Source organism: Chrysochloris asiatica, unplaced genomic scaffold (genome assembly GCF_000296735.1).
Source record: "Chrysochloris asiatica unplaced genomic scaffold, ChrAsi1.0 scaffold00458, whole genome shotgun sequence".
NCBI lineage: Eukaryota > Metazoa > Chordata > Mammalia > Afrosoricida > Chrysochloridae > Chrysochloris > Chrysochloris asiatica.
Window position 1 is genome coordinate 335325 of NW_006408976.1, and position 20375 is coordinate 355699.

General features: G+C 39.2%; 1 protein-coding gene and 1 pseudogene across 1 annotated transcript in view; one reads left to right on the forward strand and one right to left on the reverse strand.

The window, feature by feature from the left end:
• The window catches only part of LOC102826876 (proenkephalin-A-like), a 19458-nt gene extending 17023 nt beyond the window's left edge, over positions 1–2435 (forward strand). Inside the window, exon 2 of the mRNA XM_006877286.1 lies at positions 1773–2435. Coding sequence (XP_006877348.1) covers positions 1773–2435 — 663 coding nt within the window. The remainder of the gene's footprint in view (positions 1–1772) is intronic.
• A 12563-nt stretch (positions 2436–14998) lies between these two features.
• On the reverse strand, positions 14999–16711 carry LOC102831475 (annotated as a pseudogene).
• Between the last annotated feature and the right edge of the window lie 3664 nt (positions 16712–20375).

The window sequence follows — 20375 nt, forward strand, 5'->3', positions numbered from 1 at the left end:
AAAGCCTCATCTTTCTCCCACGGAGCGGCTGGTAGTTTCGAACCGCTGACCTTAAGGTTCGCAGCCCGATTCGTAACCACTACGCTACCAGATAGAAAACACTTAAATTGACATCAGCTCTTTAATATGAGTGTAGTGTACTATTATGATTATTTGTCATTGTCTTGGAAAGAGTCCCAAATAAATTCTATTAAAAAGTGTTTTGATGAAAGTATATAATATATTCAACATTGATTTTTGGCAAAGAGATCATTTAATTTCATTCTAGAATGGAGATGATGCCACTTGAACATCTAAGTATTTTAATGATGTTCTCATTTCCTGATCAGCTACCAAGAAAAACAGGACCATTTTAATTACATTGTATTTGGATTTTTTAAAATACATTATTTTTCATTTTCTTAGACATAAAGATTAAATAATCATTAGGAATAGGTTAAATATATGCCCTAAAGAAATTTGCTACAAGAATAAAAACGTTTTCTTTTTCTTGAAAATAATGTGTGCTTTATGTTTTAAACTGATACACCCATGTATTTTAAAATATCAAAAAAGGCCTGATTTTTCCATCTAAATCCAGAATTCTCAGACTATTTCTATTCTATAAATAGCTTCAAAGGGCTATGAAAATATTAATATTTTATAAATGTCTGTACAATATTAATACTATTTTTATCATACTAAAATGATCTGTTTAATAGAAGGGAGTCTTAACAAGATCATTAGAATATATAACTATTATAATAATTATTATTTAATGATTATTAAATAAAACAAAATAATAATATACTGATCTTCATTTGAAAAGATTTTCTAAACACCAGCGGCTAAATGTTAAGAAATGTGAATAATTTGAATATTTATATATATATATATATCTTCATATCACACATCTTTATAAACAAGTGGTTCAATCTGATAAAATCTGTTATCTCTTTTGATGAATCAGGGAAGAGTGGGAAACAAAACATCTCTACTTTCAGCAAATCTATATATCATAATCCAAATAATTCATAGGATGTAAATTGAGTCTTTAGGATGTCGTACCATACTCATTTTGAAATTGTTTTGTTGAAATATTAAAAGTATTAGAAATATGATATATCATTCCAGGTAAAATATAAATACAAGAAAACAAGCAAATCTTATTATATTAATATTGATTTTATCTGTAAGTGAAGATGATAATAGCAATTTTAGAGGAAATGACCTTAATTTGGTAAAGAGAAGTTTCTCCCTTTTAGTTAGAAAAATCTCAGGCTAAATGAAATAAGCAGTGAAAATTTTTCCAGTGAAATTAGATTGTGAAGTTAGCCACACTAGGTTAACATTGAATGGGAAAAAAATATTTTCAAATATTTACAGTATATATTATCTGCTAAAATTTAGAGACAATTTTCTGTTGGATTCAATTAGTCCCCACTTGCCCCCTTTCAGTTTTTGTTTCATTTGCTTGTCCAATGTGATGAGAATGTGGGGATGACTGTATTATGTGGGAAGGATCATATCACCATGGGAGTCCTGGTGTAGTCCTGTGGGTTAATGTGTTGAACTGCAAGGTCAATTTGAACTGCAAGGTTGGTGGTTCAAACTCACCAGTTGCTCCTTCGAAACCCTATCAGGGTCGCTATGGGTTGGAACTGACTCAACGCACTTGAGTTGAGTTGAACAACAACGTATCAATTTGAATATAATGTAGTTCACAAGAATGGTGTTTACTTCATGAAATCATAGAAGCAACTTTTTATTATTGATTTGAATTCTTTTTCCAGGCTTGTACACTGGAATGTGAAGGAAAACTTCCTTCCATCAAAACCTGGGAAGCTTGCAAAGAATTGCTGCAGCTGTCCAAACTGGAGCTTTCTCAAGATGGCACCAACACTCTCCGAGAGAATGAGAAACAGGAGGAGAGCCATTTGTTAGCCAAGAAGTATGGGGGCTTCATGAAGAGGTATGGAGGCTTCATGAAGAAAATGGATGAACTTTATCCTGTGGAGCCTGAGGAAATGGCCAATGAAGGGGAAACCCTTGGCAAGAGATATGGGGGTTTCATGAAGAAGGATGCTGAGGAGGACACCCTAGCCAACTCCTCAAATCTGCTGAGAGAGCTACTGGGAACAGGGGACAGCCAGGAGGGTGGCCCCCACCATGAGGGCAGTGATAATGAGGAAGAAGTGAGCAAGAGATATGGGGGGTTCATGAGAGGTTTGAAAAGGAGACCCCAACAGGAAGATGATATTAAAGAGCTACAGAAGCGATATGGTGGTTTCATGAGAAGGGTAGGACGCCCTGAGTGGTGGATGGACTACCAGAAAAGGTATGGGGGCTTCCTGAAGCGCTTTGCAGATTCTCTGCCCTCTGACGAAGAAGGCGAGAGTTACTCAAAGGAAGTTCCTGAAATGGAAAAAAGATATGGAGGGTTTATGAGATTTTAATATCCTTTCTCCTCCATGACCCCAGACCCCAGACCCCAGCAAGCCTTCCTTTATCCCCACCCCCACCCCCCATGAGAGACTGCCTGGTTGATTGAGTTTGGTTGTCTTGTGTTGCTTGCAGTGTATAATTTCTTTCATTGTCTGCCTAACTAGACAAACCTCAGAGCAGCCATTTCAAATTCTATGTTCTTCCAAGCGTGTTTAAGCTCAGCATTGGACCATTACAGGTATCTTGTTTTCATGCTAAAATGAGTTTTGTTGCCTTGTACTTTATTTTCAACAAAACATCAATAAATGCTTACTTGTATGTAGATATAATAAACTCACTCCCCCAACTGCATAATGTTCTTAGGTGTCTCTTCTTTAACAAGGTTCTCAATCACCTTTAGGGTTCTATAGTAAATCCTAAACCTGGAGGCAGTAAAATCATCTGCTTTTAACAGAAAACTACTGGGCTCCTTACAACAATTGAAATTGTGAACATATTTAATTAAGTTTCCTATATATAAAATCTAAAGTGAATAAGTCCATTGGAGCAAAATGGAATATATTTTCACTCTCATATCTGGAAATCAGATACATGAAAAAAAAAAAAAAAAAAAAACCTAATAAAAGAACTAGCTGTGCCTCCCTGTATAAGAATCCTTGCATTTCCATCCAAATGTAGTTGTCTTTTCTTAAGCAAGCTACTTTAGGAAATTGAAGATAATTTAACTCCATTTTATAAAGAAATTGAAGCCGAGAAAGGATAAGTGGTGGCCATAAGGCTGCCCAGCAATTAAAGAATATAAATGGAACTAAAACCCCAAACATTCCATTCCCAGTCAATATCCTCTCCAGCACAGTTTTGTATCTCTCACCCAGTTAACAATCAAGAAATAGAAGAAATTGGGACTGTATTTTGTTCATCATGTGAAAATCTACACTAGGAATGTCGTGAGTTCTCCAAAATCTGATGAATGCCTAGATAGTGGATTAGTGAAATTTTGTGACCAGATAATGAGGAAAGGTATTGTGAGAGGTTTTTATAGGTCATATTTTTAGAGTTTTAAGGCAAATTCAGATCACACAGAGAGGTTGTGACAGCTTCATATTAATTAAACTATAAGAAATGTAACATTTGTTTTTCTAATTGGAAGTTAGAAAAATTCAACCCCCATCTACTAGATAATCTTCTAGGACCCCTACTAACTTTCTCCATGTGTGTGCCAAAAAAAAAAAAATTAAAATCAAAATCCAAACTTAAAAATTCAAAGAAAACGCCTCTGTTCTTCAGTGTATCTAGATAGGCCAAAAGATATTAAGATCCAAGACCCAGGGCTCAGTTCTGATGAGCATCTCCATGGCCTCCAGCCAACCTTCCCTCTGTGTCCATTCCTGAAAGGACTCCTGAGACATCTACACAGCCAGGTACTATTAGAACTGTCACCTGATTCACACAAGTTCACTCATAGGATTCAACCACCATTTACCTCCCTAATCCTAGCTACACCAACTTTTCTTTCAAGTGGAATCCTGGGAGCCCAAATGAAAGCCTGAAACCCTTATTTTTATTATAATATTCAAAGGTTTTATTTTTGCAATCGATTTCATTTTAAACAGAGTAAGAACCAAACATAAGCACAAATTAGCTTTGGGGCTAGTCTTTTAAGGTAAAAAAGAAAGAAAGTCAGCTAATTCTCTCTCCTAGATCAAAAGAATCAGAAATCTTGGAAACACAAATCCCCACTTGAGAGGAGAAGGGGGATATGTGCTTATTCCTGTCAAGTGTCCAGCTGAGAAAATAATACAATTCACAATCAGAAGAATTTATTATTTTTCAAATCAAGCACAGTTCTCTAACTAGAAGTAATTCCTTCCTATTTTGAGGTACCTAGTATTTGTTGTTGTAGTTGTTAAGTACCGTCTAGTCAGTTCTGACCCATAGCAATGCTGTATATGGTTCAGAGGAGTGGCTGGTAAGTGTCAACTACCAGTCTTGCAGTTCAAACTGGCCCTGTGGTCAAGTGCTTATCTTACAGCCCCACACCAGGACCTGGTATTCGACTTGACAGCACTTTACAACAACAACAACAAATATATCACCAGCTGCTCCTTGGAAATCCAATACAGGGTCGCTATGGGTCAGAACCAACTTGAAGTCACTTAACAACAACAACACATATCAGTTATGCAGAGTCCTGGTGTGACACTATGGGCTAATGCGTCAGACTACAAACTTGTTTGAACCGCAAGGTCAGTGGTTCAAGCTCAACAGTTGCTCCTTGGTAACCCTATACAGGGTTGCTATGGGTTGGAATCAACTCGACGGCACTCAACAACAACAACAAATATATCAGTTATGGAATCCTGTTGTGGGGCTGTGGGTAAATGCATCAGACTGCAAATTCGTTTGAATTGCAAGGTTGGTGGTTCAAGCTCACCAGCTGCTCTTTGGAAACTATATAGGGTCACTATGGGTCAAAATTGACTCTACAGCACTTAACAACAACATATATCCATTATAGTTAACAAACAATTGTATCTTCAGGATTTATCACATGGTACAAGGGGCAAGTACAGCACAAAGTTCTCCTGGGGTTCCAAGTCCTCTGCCCCTTGGGTTTACCACCTCTTGCCTCTGCTGAGAGACTAGCAAAACCTGAGATCATGTGTTTGTCCTCTTCTCCCTCAAACTTGTGCCTTCTGGAACCTGGAAGATGGTCCATCAATGTTTAGGGTGAAGGAATAAAGGAAAGGGAAAACAAAAAGTGGTAAGGGGTAGAAAAAAGAAAGGAATGTCTTATTCCCATTGTGTCAAGGTGATTACAATACTGACTACATATGCACAGAGTCTGTCAGTGGAAGGTACAGACAGCTGTCTGCAGTCCTGGCCTGAGGGCTGTGTAGGTGCCAACCATCCTCATACGGCTCCCAGGCTGTCAACCTTGAATCTGAAATTTCATCCTGAGAATTTTACTCCTTTCATTCTTAAAGTCTTCAATGTTTTCAGGAATGTATTTTTTTTAATTCTTAAAGGCTTTGATGTTTTCAGGAGTTCACTATGAATTCTGAGCACCACTTATTTAGAACCATCTGAGATTCTATTGTATGTGCAGCTATTTTCAATGAGACTGTGGTCCAATGTCGGCTCAGCACAAATGCCCTGGATTTTTAAGAGAAGATGAGGAGAAGATGCACCTGTAGACTTAAGAGGCTAACCAAGAAAATGAAGTATGCAGCTAGTATGTTGTTGCTGTTGTTGTTGTTGTTGTTGTTGTTGTTGTTGTTGTTAAGGGTCATCAAGTCAGTACTGACTCATAGTGACACAATGCACAACAGAATGAAACAGTCCTATCCTGTGCCAACCTCACAATCTTTGCTAAGTTTGAGCCCATAGCTGCTGTCACTGTACCAGTCCATCTTGTTGGGTCTTCCTCTCTTTCTCTGATGCTCCACTTTACCAAACATGATGTCTTTCTTCAAGGACTGGTCCCTCCTGATAATATGTCCAAAGTATGAGAGACCAAGTCTGGCCATCCTGGATTCCAAGGAACATTCTGACTGTACTTCTTCCAAAATAGATGGGTTTGTTCTTTTGGCAGTCCATGTATTTTTAATATTCTTCTCAAACACCACAAATCAAATGCATCAATTCTTCTACAGTCTTTTTTATTCCCTGTCCAACTTGCAAACATATACGAGGTTATTGAAAATACCATGGCTTGTGTCAGGAGCATCTTAGTCCTCAAACTGACATCTTTGCTCTTCAATGCTTTAAAGAGGTCTTGTACCTCTGAATTGCCTAATGCATTACATTATGTGATTTCTTGACTGCTGGTCCCATGATTGTTGATCATTGATCTGAGCAAAGTGAAGTCTGACAACTTCAATTTTTTCTCCATTTTATATGGATGTTTTTTATTGGTCCAGTAGTGAGGATTTTTGTTTTCTTTACATTGAGGTGCAACCCATACCAAAAGCTGTGATCTTTGATCTTCATCAATAAAGTATTTTAAGTCCTCTTCACTTTCAGCAAGCAAGATTGTATCAACTGCATATCGCAGATTTTAATGAGCCTTCTTTAAATCCTGATGTCACCGTTTTCTTCATACAATCTAGCTTCTCGGATTATTTGCTCAGCATACAGATTGAAAAAGTATGGAGAAAGAATAAAACCCTGGCATACACCTTTCCTAATTTTAAACCACTTGGTGTTCCCTTGTTCTGTTAGAGCAACTTCTTCTTGGTCTATGTACAGGATCCTCAGGAGCAAATTAAGTGTTCCAGAATACTCATTCTTAGCATTGTTGTCCATAGCTTGTCCTGATCCACACAATCAAAAGAGTTTGCATAGTCAATAAAGCACAAGTAAGCATGTTTTTCATACTCTCTGCTTTCAGCCAAGAGCCATCTGATGTAAGCAAAGGTATCACTCATTCTTCATCTTTGCCTGAATCTGGCTTGAGCCTATGGAAGTTCTCTGTCAATGTATACTTGCAGCTGTTTTTGTGTTATTATTAGCAAAATTTTACTTGCATGTGATGTTAATGATATTGTCCAATGACTTCTGCATTCCGTTGGGTCACCTCTCTTTGGAATGTGTACAAATATGGATCTCTTGCAGTCAGTTGGTTAGGTAGTTGTCTTCCAAATTTCTTGACATAGATAAGTGATTGCCTCCAGTGCTGCATCAGTTTGTTGAAAGATTTCAATCTGTATTCCATTAATTCCCAGCACCTTGTTCTTTGCCAATGCAGTCAATGCACCTTGTACTTCTTCCTTCAGTACCATTGACTCTTGCTGCTAGTATACTCCATATTAACTACAGGGGGTGCTGCTGCTTCATCTGTGCCTTTTCCCATGAAGTACATTCCCTGCACTCATTTCCACTAATGTGAGCACTCTCCAATTCAACATCCAAGTCTAAATCCACATCTTTATTCCTCTAAGAATTAATCAAATGTCAAGCCCTAGGCCAGGCCACCTGGATTGAAATCCCAGCTCCACTATTTACTCACTATGTGAACTGAAACATGCTCTGTCTCAGTTTCCTTATCTGTACCTCTTCCAACACACATTGGCCCCCTATATGACAGAGTAGAACTGCCCCCACAGGGTTTCTTAATCCTGGTGTGATGCTGTAGGTTAAGCATTGTACTGCTTACTAATCACAAAATGGTGGTTCAAACCCAACAGCAACTCCTAGGAAACCCTACACAAGGTCACTATGAATCGGGACCAACCCAATGGCTCTTAACAAAAACAACACTAACCTTAAGGTCAGCAGTTCCATGCTGCAGAGGGTCTCTCTGAGTCTGAACTGACTCGACAACACTAACAACAGCAGCAACAAACTTTAAAGGAGCTGGTCACCAAGTCTTTTCTCCCTCAGAGCAACTAGTGGGTTCCAGCCACAGACATTTTGGTTACTAACCAAGCACTTAACTATTGGGTCATCAGGAGTCCCTTTATATCTCATTAAGTAGCTTTAATCAGTTAGTGTGTTAACTTATGTAAAGTGCTTAAGCCAAACTAGCAGTCATTCAGCTCTTCACATGGCTTAGCCACTGCTGCTTAGTGATCAGTTCCTCTAGTTGGATCTTGTCTGGGTTCTCCAGTGTCCACCCCATTTCACCCTGGTTCTTTCAAAGATAGGTGTTTATATGCAAATCTCAGTCCTGGGCTGAGCCTAATAAGAGTAGAGAGTTTTTCTCCTAATGGTTGTACGCAGGAGGCAGTAAACTATTTGCAGAGTCCCTAATACTCAGCTTTACTTTCTGAATTTTCTTGACAAAATAGTAAAACAAAAGGTTATCAGAAACATTGAGCTACAAAGGTTTCTTTTTATATGAAGATGAAGATAAGGAATAAAAACTGCAACACAAATTTAAAGGTTTTATTTCTTTACTTATTTATTTTGCTTAAAAACAAAACACATAAAGCCATCAAAGGAATCAATTAATTTCATTCAACAAATGAAAGAAGCCTGGTATGTAACTATCTAGTCAGAGAATGTTCCAGAATTAGGGAGAGCAAGTGCAAGGCCACAAGATGCTGGATTACTAAGGAATAGCAATATGACATGTGACCTTGTGAAGGCCAATGGAAAAGACTGTGTTTTAGTCAAGGTTCAGAGCAGAGGCATAATAGCAGTCTACTGATGTGTTTAAACCTCACTCTTCTTACCACATAGAAAAGTTTGTTCCCTTCTCATTCTCATGAGAGCAGAATGTGTTAAATATAAGTCATCATCTGACATTATTCAGAACATCTGTGTTTACCTTTACCTTTACTAAAGGTATACTGGGACTTCCAGCATGATAGCCAACTAGGCAGACAAACAACCCAGACCTTCTACTATAAAGACAGGAGAAACCAGAAAAGATAGATACAGATGATAATTCTGCAGTTCTGAGCTTCAAAGGAAAGGATAAAGAAGGATAAAGATTGAATATCAAATAGAAGAAGAAATTGAACAAAAACAGAGAACAAGTAGACAAACAGAATAGTGAATTGTCAACTGGCCTGATACAGCACAGCAATTTTGAATTTTTACAAGCAGTGTTCTATGTTCTAATCAGGACAGCAACCCGATAATCAGCTCCACTTACTCAGGACCTACCAGCACCCACACCAGTATCTGGCAACCAGAAAGGTATACACTTGTTTATATTCCCCACACCCACCCAGTGACCAGCGTATTACCAGCCTCCATCCATAGCCATCAGTGATACCCTTCTCCCAAATGCAGTCACAGCTCCACCTGAAATCATCAGTGTGCCCTTGTAGATTTGACACTAAGCGCATTCCACCCCTGTATTTGGATGCACCCAGCCTCCACCTCCATGGATCACAATGCACAATGCTAAACAGTGTGCCCTGCCACCAGCCATGTTTTGAACTAGCAGGAACTCTTTCCAAGATCTGGTGTCCAGCCCCTAGCTGCCCTCTGGACTGGCAGGAACTCCTTCTGAGAGCTTCAGGTCCTTCCCCTCACCCCCATGGCCTTTTTGGTCAGCAGAGTTTGCAGACCTTTACCAAGTGCCCTAACCCCTGTAACCACCTGGGTGCACTGCTCCCCCAGTTTTCTCTTGCTTCTTTTGTTTTGTTTTGTTTTCTTTCCTTTTACTTGTTTATTCTTTTTCCTTTTTCTCTCTTTTTTCTCTTTGCTTTCTTCTTTTTCTCTTTTCTTTTTCCCCTTTCTGTCTTTCTTTCTGTTATTTTTCTTCACTCTTTTAACTTAGTTGTCTATCAAAAGATGAATGAAAAAAACTATAGAACATGCACACAATGTACTCTGTACAGCCACACTCCACCTGAGGTCAGAGGTGCACCATTGTGGATCTAACACTAAGTACATCCCACCCCAGCAGAGGATACTTGGACATGGGTACTTACTTTTGCCACTACTCATTTGTAAGTTTGTCATTCTGTCATGGTTTATGTGTTGCTGTGATGTTAGTGGTATTCTAAATATCAGCAAGATCACCCACAATGAATAGATTTCAGGACAGCTTCCAAACTAAGATAGAATGGGAAGAAGAAAAGGCAGACCACTCCTGCATGGTTAGCCACTGAAAACCTTACAAATACAGCAGAACATTGTCTGATACATTGCTAGAAGAGGAGACCCTCCAACTAGAAGACTGACATTATGACTGGAAAGAGCTGCCTCCTCAAAATAGAGTTGACCATAATGATGTAGAAGAAATAAAGCTTTCAGTACTTCCATCTGCTGATGTAATCCTGTTGCGGTGCTCTATGAATAATCACTGAAATGCTAACCACAGTTCAAACCCACCAGCTGCTTCTTGGAAACCCTAATAGGGTCCTTATACATTGGAACTGACTTGATGGTTACTTAACAACAGCAACAACATTTGCTGATGTGGGGCAATTTAAAATGTAAAGAAACAACTACAAACATCCATTAATAATTATAATATGGAATGTATGGAAGTCATCAAAATGAAATGGAAGCCATGAAAATTGACATACTAGGCATTAGTGAGCTGAAATTGACTGGTATTGGCCATTTTGAATCAAGCATATGGCTTACTATGCTGGGAATGAAAAACTGAGGAATGATACCACATTCATGGTCAAAAAGAGCATCAAGATCTATCTTAAAGTCCAGTGTTGTCTGGGATAGGATAATAGCCATATGCCTACAAGGAAGACCAGTTGATACCACTATTATTCAAAATTATGTACCACCCACTAAAACCACTCATGCTGAAATTGAAGAATTCTACCAATTACTTCAATCTAAAATTGATCAAATATGTAATTAAGATGCACTAATTATTATTGGTGATTAGAACATGAAAGGTGGAAACAGAGAAGAAGGATCAGTAGTTGGAAAATACAGCCTTGGTGATAGAAATTATGCTGGAGATTACATGATAGAATTTTTCAAGACCAATAATTTATTCATTGCCGACACCATTTTTCAACAACATAAAGAGTAACTACCAGCCGTTCCGCGGGAGAAAGATGAGGCTTTCTACTCCCATAAAGATTTACACCCTCGGAAACCCTGTACAGGGTCGCTATGGGTCGGAACTGACTCGATGGCACTTAACAACAACAACAAAGAGTAACTATACACATAGGCTTCACTAGCTGGAATACACAGGAATCAAATTACTGCATCTGTGGGGAGAAACTATATCACCAGCCAAAACAAGGCCAGGCACCAGCTGTGGAATAGACCATCAATTGCTTATATGCAAGCTGAAGAAAATTAAATCAAGTCCACAGAGTTAAAATATGTGCTTGAGGATATCCCATCTGAATGTATAGAACAGATTTGATGCATTAGATGCTAGTGATTAAAAACCAGAAAAGTTGTATAATGGTATAAAGAACATCATACGTGAAGAAAACAAAAGGTCATTAAAAAGACAGGAATGGGGCGGGGGGAGGGGGAGGAGACCTAACTGGATGTCAGAAGAGACTCTGAAACTTGCTTTTGAATGAAGAGAAACTAAAGTGAATGGAAGAAATAAATGAACTGATCAGAAATGTTCAATGAGCCGCACATAAAGAGATAGTGGTGCTGGAAAAACTGAAAATTCATTTGTAGGATTATAAAGCAAGACAGGTATCTCACACTATACACAAAAATGGATTCAACATAGATTAAAGACTTAATGCAAAATCTGGAACTCTAAGGATTGCCAATGAAAACATAGGACCAAACTTAGGGGCTCTGTTACATATCATAAATACACTGTCAAACATAGTTTAGAATACAACTAGATGAATTTTAAAATACATGAGTGGGACCTCCTAAGAATTAGACACTTATGTGCATCTAATGATTTCACCAAAGTGTATAAAGAGAACCCAGAGACTTGGTGAAAAAATTTTGGCAGTGATGCATCAGACAAGGGACTAATATAAAACTTCAACTCTACAAGGAAAGATAAATAATCCAATTTAAAAATAAGCAGAAAACATGAACAATCATTTCATCAAAGAACACATTCAGTACTTAACAACAACAGTGGCTAATTACCATAAACGAAGAAATTTTAGTGATAATTAGCCATTGTTTTTGTTAAGTACTGTCAAGTCGGTTCTGACTCATAGTGACCTTTTATAAGGTTCCTGAAGAGCAGCTGGTGAGGTTTGAACTGATTATCTTGCAGTTCAAACTGACCTCGTGGTCCAGTGCCATACCAGGACTCCATTGTTCTTGTTGTTGTTGTTATTAAGTGCCATAGAATAGGTTCTGACTCATAGCAACCCTGTATATGATTTCCAAAGACTGGCTTATGAGTTTGAACCAGCCTAAAAGCCCATCAATGAAAGAATGAATAAACAACCTTTGGTACATACACACAATGGAATATGACACAATGTTGAAGAATAAAGATAAATCTGTGAAACACCTCATAACATGGATGAACCTGAAGAATATTAGGCTGAGTGACATTAGTCACAACATTGTAAGAAACCACTATTGTAAAAACTCAAGAAAAGATTTTCATACTAAAAGAAACATTCTTTAATGGTTATCAAGGATGGGAGTGAGGGAAGAGTAACTCACTGGCTAGAGGGTTTTGTTGTTGTTGTTATGTGCCATGAAGTTGGTTCCAACTCATAGCGACCCTATACAGGGTTTCTGAGGCTATAAATCTTTACAGGATAAGATAAGTAGAAAGCCTCATCTTTCTCTCATGGAACAGCTGGTAGTTTTGAACAGCTGACCTTACAGTTTGCAGCCCGATTCATAACCACTATGCTACCAGAGCTCCTTGGCTAGAGGGGAGACATGTGTTAACTTTGGTAAAAGGAGAAGTTGGCAGAAGAATGATGAAGACAGGTGAAGAGGAAGGGAGCAAGGGCTAAAGGGAATAGAGGTAAATACTGTTATATAAACAACTCTGCAACAACAGTGTTCTATGGGTAGATAAAAATACACAGACTGAATGGGTATGGGAAGGAGAGTGGAGTATATCTATCTGAAGGTCTGACAGAATATTTGCACATGGGTATTTACCTTCGCTGCAAACACATCTACAAATGTGGTGGAGCATACAGGGGGCAAAATTATGAAAACTTTTTAGACAATACCAAAGACCTTGAGCAATGAATTGCTGGGTCTGGAGGTTCAGCACCATAGTCTCCTAAGACACCTTGTTCAATCAGCATAACACAGTGCACAAAGACAAACTTAATACCCTGCTTTGGTGAGTAGCAACTGAAATCTTAAAAGCTCCTGAGTGGCCATCTAAGGTGCAACGATCAGTCAGCCTCTCTATGTGTAGAGGAAATAAGAGTGATGAAAACTGAAAACTCTTGGAATCAATTAGTCCAGTGGACTAATGCTGTTAGGTGCCATCGAGTCGGTACCGACTCATAGCGACCTTATGCACAGCAGAACAAAACACTGCCTGATCCTGGGCCAACCTCACTATTGTTGCTACGCTTGAGCCTATTGGTGCTGCCACTTGACCAATCCATCTTGCTGGGGGTCTTCTTCTTTTTCTCTGACCCTCCACCTTACAAAACATGATATCCTTCTCCAGAGAGAGGTCCCTTCTAAAAATATGTCCAAAGTATGAGAGATGAAGTTTGGCCATCCTGGCCTCCAAGGAGCACTCTGGCTGCACTTCTTCCAAAACGGATCTGTTGGTTCTTTCGGCAACCCATGGCACTTTCAATATTCTCCAACACCATAATTCAAAAGCATCAATTCTTCTATGGTCTTCCTTAGTCACTGTCCAGCTTTCACATGCATATGGGGTTACTGGAAATACCATGGCTTGGGTCAGGTGCATCTTCGTCCTCAAGCTGACATCTTTGCTCTTCAACACTTTAAAAAGGTCTTCTTGTGAAGCAGATTTGCCTAGTGCAACACATCGTTTAATTTCTTGACTCCTGCTTCCATTAGTAGTTGATCCAAGAAGAATGAAGTCCTTGACAACTTCAATCTTTTCTTCTTTGATAAGAATGTTGTTTATTAGTCCAGTGATGAGGATTTTTTTTCTTGACATTAAAATGCAATATATACTGAAGGCTGTGCTCTTTGATCTTCATCAGTAAATATTTTAAGTCCTCTTCACTTTCAGCAAGCAAGGTTGTATCTGCATATCACAGGTTGTTAATGAGTTTTCCTCCAATCCTGATGTTATGTTTTTCTTCATAGAACCCAGCTTCTTGTATTATTTGAATAAGCATGGTGATAGAATACAACCCTGTCGCACACCTTTCTTAATTTTAAACCATTCAGTGTTCCCATGTTCTGTTCAAACAACATATGGACTAATGGATCATGTTAATATCAGTCTCCACAACCCTGAGACCGAAAGAACTATATGGTGCCTGGTTACCACTACCACTGTTCTAAAATGATTCATATAAAAGGTCCTGAATAGAAAGGGGGAAATGTGAAACAAAACTCAGAATTATTTTAAAAATGAATAAATACAGAGCTTATTAGTCAGAAAGACACAGGAAGAACCCAAGACTTTGACCACTCTTCAGGTCTGATACTGAACTTATTGTCGTGGCTCAATTTTCTGCCAAGCAGTGGGTAGGTACACAGGGAGCAAACAGTACTAGTAGGATATATTCACTATGGAATGGTCACTCATTCAAGATATAAAGGGCAATTTTAACCTAAGAACAAAATTCAGAAGGGTTAGGAAGGAGGGTAAAATGGAAATAAGTATTACAAGGAAGAAGCAGGATGACTGTAGTTACGTGGAAGGGATTGTAATCATTGAGATGAAACAAAGTGTATGATTTGAAGGTAAAACTGATCTCTGTAAACCATCACTCAGTTCACAACAACAAACTTCAAAAAAAATAAGATATTTTAATACTTGATCATTACCTAAATATGTTTTAAGTACATATTTATGTTTTTAATAACATCTTGAGGGCTGGGGAGATTTCACAGCACAGCCTACACTTTTATTTACTCAGAGTACTTTTCCTGAAAGGGCACTTTCCCTCACTCGAGGTAGCAATATGCTCCAAGACCAGGATAAAATGTCACTGAGAAAAGGGATACATGTGATTCCCTTCCAAGCTATCCTTTGGCAGGGAAGTGGCCACAACTTTTATCACCTTGAAGTGGCCTGTGGCTTGGTGTCTTCTGAGACTACCTCTTGTCCCTGCTGCTGCATCTGCCACATATCTGCATACACCTGGCCTTGGAACAGCAGAGCCTCATGTGGTCCTCTCTCCACAATGTAGTCAACTTCATTGATGAGGATCTGGTAGGCACATACCACAGTGACAGCCTGTGTTCCCAAATGACAGTGGAGTGATTGGCACAAACTCTGGCCAAAGAGGATTGGATGGTCTTCTCATTTGATGTATCCAGCACTGAATACCGAGAGCCTTGAGGATGGTTCAAGTGATACTGATGCACCCCATCACTCAGCTTCAGGCCCCACAGGCCCAGCTGGATTTCATACCCTTCAGGGAAAGATAGAACTGAATTATGGATGCCTGAGCAACGGCCTCTACCTCAACATCCCTGGTTAGTTATGCAACCATGGGGATATTGTTGGGAATGTCCTCACTGAAGAGGAAAGAGAGATCTGGGTTACCTGAGAAATGTCTTGCCCATCTATTTGGATGCAGACTGAGCTGATGTCATAGAAGCAGAGCACCAGGCACAAAACTTTGCTCTTCCCAGATCCCAATGGCACACCAGGGCCAGAGTCTGTCCAGGATATGTCCTTCATGGTCTCCTGCCCATCAGCATAGCTGAAGTGCCCATTCTCAAACTCAATCCGGCCCCTCTGAAAGTAGTGGGGTGCTGCTCCAAGGAGAAAGTCCTTCTTGTCTGTCTCCTCTTTCAGCAAACCAAATATATTCTCTATGTTGATTAAATCTGCTGGATCATCCTGTACTAGGTGCCAAATCAGTTAAGGGGCATGCACAGCTGGACGGTATAAGTACCAAAGAACATGAAGCCTCTGGCCTTCAGCTTCTGCTTACTGACAAAGTAAACTCTGAGCAGGGAGCCAATGAGGAGCCCAAGTCCAATCACCAGGTTCTGTGTCTGATTTAGTAACACAAGTGTAGTGTTTTACTTCCACTCCAAACTCTGATATTTGATGATGTCCTCTCAGTAGCGATCCACTTTGTAACCCTCTGTATTGTAAGATTTCACCATCTTAAACTTTAGCAGAGAGTCCACTGTGGGTGTCTCTGGGTGTTCATTTTGTGGCAAAGGTGGCTCTCCACTCAGTGACCACAATGGTCAGGGTGAGGTAAAGGCTTATGCATGGAGCATGATGAGTCCAAACCAGGCATTGAAGAACATGCTAAAGTAGGTTATGCCAATGATGATGTCGACCAGCATGGGGATGGTGTTGAACACCAGGTAACTGAGCAAACTTGTGATGCTGGATGTGCCCCAGGCCATGATTCCCAACACTTTCCCTATGTGGCACCCCAGATGCAAACACAGTGAGAGCTCATGCAAGTGAAAGAAGAGAGCTTAGCTCCACTTGGCGCAAGGTGAACTGCTGCACAGGAAGGTGCACAGGTTGCTCATGAAGGCTGTACTTCCAGTGCTACCTCCCCTTAAGGAATTTGGAAAAAAACAACATAGGTTATCACAGTCCAGACCAGGGAGTTCCAAGGTACCTTGTCATCAGCAAGTCCACAATGTCCATGTAGAAGACGGGGATCAACACATTCAGTCCCTGGACCAGTCCCATGAGTCCAAAGCAGATAAGTACAACCAGGTGCAGTGCTGGACACCCTCGAGGCCACAGGTAGCCATTCAGTGGACAGAGCTTCCTGCCAAGGTCTCTCCAGGTAGATCACAGTGCCTGCTCTGCATCTGTGTCCTCTCCATTGACATGCAAGCTATAAAAAGATGAAAAAGAAGAATTCTACCAACTTCTTCTATCTGAAATCGATCACACATACAATCAAGATGTATTGATCATTACTAGTGATTGGAATGCAAAGGTTGGAAGCAAAGAGGAAGGATCAATAGTTGGAAAACATGGCCTTGGTGATAGAAATGATGCTGGAAATGCATGATAATATTCTGCAAAATCAATGATTTCTTCATTTCAAATACCTTCTTTAGACAGCACAGGACCTCGCCAGATGGAATACATAGATATCAAATTGTCTACATCTTCGGAAAGAGACAATGGAAAAGCTGTATATCATTAGTCAAAACAAAGCCAGGAGCAAACTGTGGAACAGACCATCAATTACTCATATGCAAATTCAGGCTGAAGCTGAAAAAAATTAAAACAAGTCCACAAGAGCCAAAATATGACCTTGAATATATCCCACTTGAATTTAGAGATCATCTAAAAAAACAGATTTGATACATTAAACACTAAAGACCAAAGACCAGAAGAGTTGTGGGATGACATCAAGAACATCATAAAGGAAGAAAGCAAAAAGTCATTAAGAAGACAAGAAAGAAGGAAAAGGTCAAAATGGATGTCAGAAGAAACACTGAAACTTGTTCTCCAGCTTACAGATGCTAAAGCAAATGGAAAAAATGAGGAGGTCCAAGAGCTGAACTGAAAATTTCAAAGATCAGCTCGAGAAGATAAAGCCAAATATTACAACAAAATTTGCAAAGATCTGGAATCAGAAAACCAAAAGGAAGAACACGTTCAGCATTTCTGAAGCTGGGAGAACTGAAGAAAACATTCAAGCCTTGACTTTCGTTATTGAAATATTCTCTGGGCAAATTATTGAATGATGCAGAAAGCATAAAAAGAAGATGGAAGGAATACACAGAGGAGTCACTGTACCAAAAGGAAATGGTTGATGTTCAACCGTTTCAAGAGGTAGCATATGATCAAGAGCCAATGATACTGAAGGAAGAAGTCCAAGGTTCATTGAAGGAATTGGTCAAGAACAAGGCACCAGGAATTGATGGAATAAAAACTGAAATATTTCAAGGAAGTAAGGTGGCACAGAAGGCACTCACTCATCTCTGCCAAGAAATTTGGAAGACAACTATCTGGCTGACTATTAGGAAGTGATCTGAATCTGTGCCCATTCCAAAGAGAGGTGACCCAATGGAATGCGGAAATCATCGGAAAAACTCTTTGATATTACATGCACTTAAAGTTTTGCTAAGGGTAATACAGAAATGGCTACAAGCAAACATTGACAGAGAGCTTCCAGCAGTTCAAGCCAGATTCAGAAGAGGCTGTGGAAAGAGGGATATCACTGCTGATGTCCAATGGATCTTGGCTGAAAGCAAAGAATACCAGAAAGATGTTTACCTGTGCTTTATTGACTACACAAAGGCTTTCAATTGTGTGGATCATGACAAGCTATAGACAACATTGCAAAGTATGAATATTCCGGAACACTTAATTGTGCCCATGAGGAATCTGTACCTGGACCAAGAGGCAGTTGTTCAAACCGAACATGGGAACACTGAATTGTTTAAAATTAAGAAAGGTGTGCAACAAGGTTGTATTCTTTCACCATACTTATTCAACCTGTATGCTGAGCAAATAATCCAAGAAGCTGGGTTATATGAAGAAAAATGTAGTATGAGGATTGGAAGAAGACTCATGAACAACCTGCAATATGCAGATGATACAACCTTGTTTTCTGAAAGTGAAGAGGACTTAAAACATTTACTGATGAAGATAAAAGAGCACAGCCTTCAGTATGGATTACATCTCAATGTAAAGAAAACAAAAATCCTCACCACTGGACCAATAAACAACATTCTTATCAATGGAGAAAAAATTGAAGTTGTCAAGGAATTCATTCTTCTTGGATCATCTATCAATACTCACGGAAGCAGCAGTCAAGAAATCAAATGACGTATTACATTAGGCAAATCTGCCGAACAAGACCTTTTTAAAGTGTTGAAGAGCAAAAATGTCAGCTTGAGAACTAATGTGTGCCTGACCCAAGCCATAGTATTTCCAATAACCTCATATGCATGTGAAAGCTGGATAGTGAATAAGGAAGACCATAGAAGAATTGATACTTTTGAGTTATGGTGTTGGAGGAGAATATTGAAAATGCCATGGGATGCCAAAAGAATCAATAGATATGTTTTGGAAGAAGTGCAGCCAGAGTGCTCCTTAGAGGCCAAAATGACCAATCTTCATCTCTCATACTTCGGACATATTGTCAGGAGGGACCAGTCACTGGAGAAGGATATCATGTTTTGTAAGGTGGAGGGTCAGAGAAAAAGAGGAAGACCCCCATTGAGATGGATTGGCCAAGTGTTAGCATCGATGACAACAGTAGTGAGGTTGGCCCAGGATCAGGCAGTGTTTCGTTCTGCTGTATATAAGTTCGTTATGAGTCGGTACTGACCCGATGGCACCTAACAACAACAACAACAATGAGGTATAGGTATACAGTTGCCTTTTATGTGATTGAAAAAAGGTATTTGCAAAATCTATCTTACAATCTCCAGCATTTCTATAACCAGTGCCATAATTTCAAACTATCTTTCTTTACAACATTTACCTTCCAATCACCAGTGATTGATTATCAATGCATCCTGATTGCATTTTGAACAATTTCAGACTAAAGAAATTGGTAGGAGACTTCCATTTCATTATCATTCGTTTCAGTGGTTGGTGCACTTATTTGAATAATCATAGTATCAACTGTATTCCTTGCTGCTGCTGTTAAGTGCTGTTGAGTAGGCTCCAACTCATAGCCAACTTTTCCAAGGAGCTGTTGGTATGTTTGAACTGCCAACCTTGTGGTTTACCATCCACTGCTGATCCTACAGTGCCACGCCAGGAATTCATATCCCTTTTAGGTATGGATATTATTCTATCACACACAGCATAATACTTCAGGATAGATCTTGAAATGTTCTTTTTGATGATGAATGTGATGCCATTCCCTGCATAGTAAATCATGTGATTATCTGTTTCCAAATAGTAAATACCAGTCCATTTCAGATCACTAATGCCTAGGATATTGATCTTTATGTGTTCCAGTTCCTTTTTTGGAAACTTTCAATTTTCCTAGATTCATACTTCATACATTCCATATTTTGATTTTAATTCAATGTTTGCAGCTTCTTCTTCTTGGTTTGAGTTATGTCACATCAACAAATGAAGGTCCCAAAAACTCAACTCCACCCAAGTCATTTGGGTCAGTTCTTCCCCAATCATATTTTCATATTTTGAATGCTTTCCAACATGAGGGGCTTATCTTCCAGTACTATAATTGACAATGTGCTATTCATAAGGTTTTCACTAGCTAACCATTCAGAAGTATCTCCACCTCTTCTTCCTACTCTATCTTAGTATGGAAGCTTTGCTGAAGCCTGTGCACCATCAGTGACCGTGATGAGATTTAATATACCAATGGCGTAGCTTCTAGCATCACAGCAATGCATAAGTCACCATAGTATGACAAAATGAGCAATGCTGTTAAGTGTCGTCAAGTTGGTTCTGACTCATAGCAACCCTGTGCAGTGTTTCCTAGAAGCAGCTGGTGGATTTGAAC